At 39.1% G+C, this 7,798-nt stretch overlaps 1 protein-coding gene across 2 annotated transcripts; it reads left to right on the forward strand.

The window, feature by feature from the left end:
• The first annotated feature begins 549 nt into the window (after positions 1 to 549).
• On the forward strand, positions 550 to 7,749 carry LOC109631194 (histamine N-methyltransferase-like). Of its 2 annotated transcripts, XM_069533222.1 has the most exons (8): positions 550 to 644; positions 748 to 857; positions 1,897 to 2,045; positions 3,705 to 3,757; positions 4,584 to 4,691; positions 5,712 to 5,842; positions 6,011 to 6,104; positions 6,905 to 7,749. In XM_069533222.1, the coding sequence occupies exons 3-8, from the start codon at positions 1,909 to 1,911 to the stop codon at positions 7,264 to 7,266; spliced, it is 885 nt and encodes a 294-aa protein (XP_069389323.1). In that variant the 5' UTR covers positions 550 to 644; positions 748 to 857; positions 1,897 to 1,908; the 3' UTR covers positions 7,267 to 7,749. The 2 variants fall into 2 exon arrangements, with proteins under 2 accessions (XP_069389323.1, XP_019945368.2); XM_020089809.2 differs by lacking the exons at positions 550 to 644; positions 748 to 857 and adding an exon at positions 1,010 to 1,212.
• The last annotated feature ends 49 nt before the right edge of the window (positions 7,750 to 7,798 follow it).

A 7,798-nucleotide genomic window follows, 5' to 3' on the forward strand; every position in this document is an offset into this window, starting at 1 on the left:
TTTTATTAGCCTCATTACACAAAACTATACGACTGATTACAACTAATCTTGGTGGAGGGATGCGAGTTCAGGAAAGAACTCAATACATTTTGGTGTGGATCTGCATCAGGGAGCGGAGCCAGGTTTTTCTTTCACACTGCAAGATGGGGAGTTCCCCTAAACAGTTCAATTCATTTCTCAGATAACGAGGTGTAAATCTCATGAAAATTCAGACATATTATGAAGAGTGATATCTATTAATGCTATTTTTAAACATTGGTTTGAACTCATTCAGTGTTGAACATGTTTTCAGTTCCTCTGCACAGTTATTCAAGAAATTGACTTATTTTACTTTAATACAGTTATGTATAAAAGTGATTCTTCTTTTTCAAATGAACTGCTTCCCCTCAGCTCATGCTGATGTTGTCATATTGGAAACTCTTTTTGGATACCGTTGGAAGTAATTCAACCTGAGGTGAACACCTGGAAGTGAGGTTGCATGTTGCAGCTGAACACCCCTCACCTCACCCTCTCCCCTAACCTTAACCTGTGGCAGCTTCAGTTGCCATAAAAACTCAAAAGCTGTTTAGTTTGTCCAGTCCGGGCTACTGTAAAAAACATGGCAGAGAGGACCTTCTCCTGATCCAAATATAAAATATTGAAATGTAGGATTATTTTATATTCAGTCTCTGCCAGTATATATCTGTGACCTGAATCTTACACGCTGGAGCTTTAAGTTTGTTGAGTCACTGGGTTGATTTTTCTTAGGTGGCACTCTCGCTCCTCCGTACAGAGGAAGCAGTGGGAGGGTTTCCTCCTCCAGGCTTCTCATCTCGCAGACTGTTCATGACTCAGACTCTCTCAGCTCTGCTCGACATGTAAGTGGACAAATGTGTTTCTCTCTCCGCTTGAATGTGGCTTCACCAGCGCACACACACACACACACACAGTACACACACACAGTACACACACACAGTACATCTACACGTTCGCCCGGAGCGAGCAGCGACATGCTTACAGCAGGAAGGGGACGGGACTGTGCACGTGTGTGTGTGTGTGTGTGTGTGTGTGAGAGAGACAGATTTATTGTGTAACCGCCTCACACAGTAAAGAATAACAGCCATAAGTCAGTGACGGTAGTTTCATGTTGGGAGAGCCTGGTTGTCCCACTGAGACTCACTGTGTGGAGGGTGTGTGTGTGTGAACGTGACGTTGTGAGGACACACACTGTTGGTAACACAATGTTTTATTCCATCTTTTTTTAATGCTTTTCATTTGTAACATGTTTAATTTCTGTATTTTTGCTCTTTGTGTGATCTTCCATTTTTATTTTATTTATTTTATATATTTTTAAGTATTATTATTATTATTATCCATGATTAATTATAATGATGCTGTCAGTATTTTTGCTCAAACCTGTCATGTCTCCTCCTTTTATGCTTTGCTCAGGAATTTGATGTAAATTATTATGATTAGTAGACAAAGCTACTTCAGTTTACTACTAGTTCAGCACTGGAACAAAATTCAAACAATTCAAAGGCAACAATAAGACACAAATGATGATTGTATTCTGTATTTTTCTGCTGTATTTTGTGATTTATTTATTGTTATTTTATTTATGTACTGATCTGGATCTACAAGTCTGAAGTCAAGCTTTACTCTATATTGGTCCAATCAACATGTGAACTAAATGTGGGAAGGAAATGTGTTAAATATGTTATTGATTGACTTAAGTTGGTTATATAATGACATGTGTGGCAGTGAAAAAGTTGGTGGGAATTAATGTTCACCTGCAACAGCAACTGTGGTTGAGCTAAAATAAAATCGAAACATAACAGAACCACACACAAACACATTTAAGTAGATTTGCATTCTGACCTTTCTTGGCCATTGATGACAATATTTTGTTTTTGCCAGATTACCTGTGCCATGGCATCTCCACTGAAGTGTCTGGTACATGATGATAGCAGGTACCAGAAATCCTTCCAGATTTTTCTGGAGCGCTCCTCTGAGCATCAGTGTATGCAGGACTTCATCCACAACATGCTGCCAGACATACTCACCAGGTATGAGTGAATTCATAAACGCTTTCCACTAGACTTGAATACATTAAAGTTCTGCTGAATGCAATATGTGAGAATTGAATAGTATTCAAAATGAGACACTGTACAAATACAGTATTATTGTAGGGGAGTTTACCCTCAACCCTAAAAAAGTTTACAAAACCTGACTTGAATAACAAGATCCTCAGATAACTGATGAACAGCATGACCTATCTGGAAGAATTAAGTTTTAACCTTCATACATTACATTAGTGCTCAACTGATATTAGTTGAAGTGAGTGTATATTGATAATGGCAGCCAATAATACATTACAAATTACAAAATAATATCTAAGGTAGTTTATAAGTAGTGTCACCCTTGCATGGGTTGTCCACAAGTAGGTGCATCTTTAAGTTTAATTTTTATATGAGAAGAAAAACATTTTTGATTGTTATTTTGTTTGTGTACAGAATCGAATAATGATACTAGATTAACAGAACAATTGATATTGGCCTGAATGATTGTGTCAGAGTCTAACCGGAGTGAACACATATTTAATGTGTTCACTCCGGTTGAAGAGATTACCTTCAGGGAGGAAACTGTCTCAACTTTTAAGCAGTGGAGAAGGGAAAACTTTAAAACTATATGAATTTGAGCTGCAGCTGAATATTCCTCATCTCAACCTCCCCTTCCAAACAAGAAGGAGAACCTGTGGTGAACTTCGGTTGTCATGAGAACTCAAAAGGTTTTAGTTTGTCCAGTTTGGACGACAAAATGGCGGAGGATCCCCCCCCTCCAAGTAAATATAAAGTATTTAAATATAAAGGGCACATTCTAGAGTAAAGAAAACAATTCATACAATTTAGATGAAACACACCAGTGAAAACATCACTAGGATTATTTTATATTCAATTTCTGCCCAAAATTCCTTTCACCTATCTTACACACTGAACCTTTAAGTAACTTCTTGAATGATAAACAACACAAACAGAGAGTATCTATTAAAAGAAACATTGATACTGTTAAGTTTGTGCCTCATTAGCTGGCAACTATTAAAAACATCCACATTTCAAACAGAACGTCTCATGACCTAAATTCAAAGGACAGACTCACATGCTTTATCGTCAACTTTCATGAGTCAGTTTATATGCAATGATTATAATATATTTTTATGACGAATGACAATATTATGATTATAGTTACTGCAGAGTTAGATGGTTGAGCTCTATTGCAAAAGAGAACATGCACAAAATAAAATAATTGCTTACACAAATGCACATGTATGTACAGGCTGAACAGTGTGTACGTGACTGGGAATGGGAATTAGTCATTTGCTCTCTAGTTTTTTTACTATGTTGATATAAGAAGATATCTAAGATATATAAGCTGTGTGCGTGTGCGTGTGCGTGCGTGTGTGTGTGTGCAGATTAGAGAGAAATCTGGAGAGATATGACTCACAAGTAAATTAAAAGTAAAAATCAAGACGGTGAGTGACAGAATTCGTTGTGGCAACAATCAAAGCCTCAGTATTTGAAGGTGCTTCAGACACTAGATCAGTGTCGGGCAGCATCGACAGTTACAAGCCCAAAAATGTAAACCACATTTGACAGGCTGCAGGAGGTGAATTCTAACTCTTGACTTTTTTGTACTCTGTTTTTTCTTCTTCTCTGCTCTCTCCTCAGCGTCGGAGGTGGAAAGTCCCATCTGAATGTCATTGGAGTTGGAAGTGGAGCCGGTAAGAGCACACGTTTATGGGACACTTTCACTGCTGAACCTATGTTCTGTGTTACACAGTAAATAGCAGCGGTGTCCTCTGCGGCAGACAGCTAAGGTTAGGAGGCGTCGTTGAATTAGCCCACTGTAACTTCTCCCATTGCACTGCTGTCATTTATGGCCACGCCACTAAAAACCTTTACCCTTATTATCGCTGTCAAGGGTTTGTATGCATCTGTCCGGCCACCAGATTAATCTTTAACCTCGGTGCAGACGAGGCCACCTCACCAGTCTGTAATTTAACTGCACATTGTTTCCAGAGCTCATGATTCTGCAAGGTTAATTTGATCTTGAGCAAACGGACTACTGGCCCAGGAGTGCTATTACCCTTCCCCTATGTCAAAGCCAATTTAATTTACCTGAGCTGTCATGTTGGTATCATAATGGAGCGCTGTTACAGATTCTCTAATGGACTGTAAAATATGTTTGAACGACTACAAACTCCCCAGTAAGTTATTATTGGATCTTATTAGAAAGACTCGACATCTGTCCATGTCGGCTTCTCTGCTGAAAATTATTCCTTCATACGTGGCGACTTGTCAGCTTCAGTAAGACCTAGAACAAAATTGCCTGCCTGTGGCTGACTGATGTTAAAGAGAATATCATAGTGGTAACCTGTTCCATTGGTATGGCCACATAAATGCACCATTTGCAAAATTGTCAATTGCTATTTGTTATTTCCTTGTCCCACTTGAACTCAAGTATCATGATAATGTGTTGGTCTTTAGAGTTCTTTTTTCTTATTTGCAAAAAATGGTTGGTTTAAAAAAACAACTATGTACCTGCAGGTGAGATTGACCTAAAGATTCTCTCTGAGCTGCGAAAGAAGCACCCAGAGGTGACTGTGGATAACGAGGTGGTGGAGCCCAGCAGCCAGCAGCTACATAACTACAAAGGTACGGCCTCTTTCCACACACGTACTCACATCTACCGCAAATTTATACTGCATCTGGATATACCCCTCAATATACTGTATGTTTCAGTATTTAATTTAACAGGAAAAAAAGGTGCCGTTCTACTCATTGTAGTTTTTGATGGTGATTTTTTTTAAAGCAGCTCATGGCTTTCACACTCATGCATTAGTAATACAGTTATCCATGTAATAGGAGGAGGAGTTCCTTCAACCACCAGACTCAAGCCCTTGTGTCAGCAAGTATTCCCCCCTCTGATGTGTCTTTGATTAAAACTCTGAATCCCCAGAAGGGCTCCAAGTCTGCTGCAGATCTACACACTGTTAATGCCAGTTCATATTCACACCATGTATTTCAAAACCAACCCAATTCTCAATAATCTTCAGCTTCCTCATTTGTATCCTTTGGGCTCATCTTTAATGCACTTTGTGTTCCTTATGTTCTTGTGCCAACCCGTTTCTCAGGTTGTCTGTATCTGCAGTGTGACTTTATGTAAGCGGCTCACTCAGCTTCCTTACTGTTGACAGACGTCTTTGGGAAAATGTATATTTTTATAAAAGCAGGTTGTTAAGACTTGCTCACTCTTGCCCAACTTCAAACTGCAGCTCAGACGCAGCTGCTGCGTGTTGTTAAAGCTTCAAAATCCAAAAAAAAGTGACTCGCTGCACTCAGTCTCATCCAGACAGTTCATCAGGTGCACATGTAGCGGGTTGTGTACTCTCTCTATCTCGTTGTGTGATGTAACAGGCTCAAACCCTCACCTTTGTAGTTGGTTAGAAGAAGTCATGTGAGGTCTCTAACTGCCAATTTCAGTTTTTTTTTTTTTTTTTTTGCTGAGTTAGATTTGACTTGTATTTTTGCAAAATGTGGGATATTGTGACATGTCATTTGCACAAAGCAAGTTTGAATATCAACACAAATTCATTTTTTTTCCCGACGTCGTAACATTTCTGAGTGAATACAGTGATGCGTGAATTACAGCAACTGTTTATTCCCCATCTGCAGTTTCAGTGTCACAGAAACCAGAGTTGGATTACATCAAATTCATGTGGAACAAGATGACTGCCTCTGAGTTTGAGAAGCACTGGATAGAGAAGAAGATGACAAAGAAAGCTGACTTCATCCACATGATACAGGTCTGTGTTTTTTTACAATGCCCAGTTTCTGAGAAAGATTTTTGACACATCCAGGTCATATTCATTTGATAGTGCTGTGCAGCAATTAATCCCATTAGAGCATCTGTCTAGCGCAGCCCTATAATTGACTCTAGTCACCAGCTCATTATCTGTGGTGAAAATCGACAGATGCTGTACTACGTGAAGGATCCTGCAGCGACCATCAACTTCTTCCAGAGTCTCCTCGAAAAGAATGGGAAGCTCCTTATCATCCTAGTCTCTGGTAAGTGCATTGATCATCACATTGTATCTATATGTGGTGTCTAATGCTGCAGGCAGTCAATGTACCTCATGCCTTTACAGTACATGCAGTTCATATAGGGATGAAAACCAGTTCAACAATGTAACTCAGTGAGAAATTACTACTACTGAAAAATAGAGGAAATCCTTCTCTTGCATTCTGGTGTATGGTTACACATTTCATATGGATGAATATTTTATTCCAATAATGATAATTTTACTTCTGCTAATGTCTTAATTTTGCTTATTTTAGCATTTAGCTTAAAGCATCACTGTGCTGTGTCTTCTAGTCTCACAGAGCTGCTAAGACTATTTTTTTGTAAATTTCTTTTTAATCTGTCGTCCAATATAATCTGTCACACACACAAAATTTACACACTGAGTTTCTTTCAGCAGTAGGAAATAAAATGGAGTTGAACTCATCTCCCATGAGAACATTGGGTCCACCCGATCCTAAGAACCCGTCAGGACGAAGGTGAATTTCATCTTCTGATCAAGCAGCTTCAAAATCATCGCTGCCAAGTTTATTTCAGAATATCAGTGGTTGATACTCTACAAGCATCTCTTTCACGCATCACTCTCAAAAGAAGCAAAAAATATCATCCAAGTGATTCTCCAACAGCTCAAACAGATGGGAAAACACAGCAAATCGAACCTGTTCTAAATACGTGTACATGACATGTAATGACCGATGATTTGGAGTTGGTGTGTAAACGTGATTGACACAAAGGAAGACTACAGACGTGGTGGGCACCTTCAGTCTTGTTTTCATGTGTATTCCAGGGGAGAGTGGTTGGGGGAAGCTGTGGAGGACTTACAGGCACCAGCTCAGTTCCATAGAAATAAGTCAGTGTGTGACCACTGGAGACATCAGAAGCCTCCTGGACTCCAAGGGTGTGAGCTACCAGAACTACGAGCTGCCGTCTCAAATGGATATCACCGAGTGTTTCACTGAAGGGGATGAGAAGGGAGAGCTGCTGCTCGACTTTCTCACCGAGGTGCTGAACTTCAGTAAGACGGCCTCGTCGGAGCTGAAAGCCGGAGTCCTGGAATTGCTCCGACATCCAGATTGCAGCGTGGAGTCCAATGGCAGAGTTATCTTTAATAACACCCTTGGAGTGATAGTCCTAGATCAGCTCTTCTAAATACACTTTCTAGTAATGTGAACATGAAATTTGTACTATGATGATAACATAGTTGTTGAGTTTTAAACAGGATGCTTTAAAATGACACATTTTGAACTCAAATGTAATTAACAAGCTTTAGCATATGTGGGAAATGCTTTGGATTGCCAGTTATATTTAAATTACTGCACTAACTGAAATATGTCTAGTTTAATTTTATGTTTTCTAATAATACTTATTCTGTTGGTTGATACAGTATTATTTATTAATTCTATATGATCTTCTATGCTTGTCCAAAATGAATATTGGCTAATTGTTTGTCTCATTTCCATGATCGTCTAAAATTCTCCAGCAAATATGAAGATCACAGCTTCAGATTCTTGCACCATATAATTTTAATAGGCTGCAGTTGGCAGACTGTGCTGCCAACCTCATTACAGTGCTGCTCTCGTCGGATCATAATACGTTGGAAATATGAAAATAAATGGAAAATTGAAAATGCCATATTTTCCATGGTGATAGAAGTCTTAATTTTAGATAAGCTAAATGCTCC

The sequence above is a fragment of the Paralichthys olivaceus genome, chromosome 10, assembly GCF_024713975.1.
Source record: "Paralichthys olivaceus isolate ysfri-2021 chromosome 10, ASM2471397v2, whole genome shotgun sequence".
Taxonomy (NCBI): Eukaryota; Metazoa; Chordata; class Actinopteri; order Pleuronectiformes; family Paralichthyidae; genus Paralichthys; species Paralichthys olivaceus.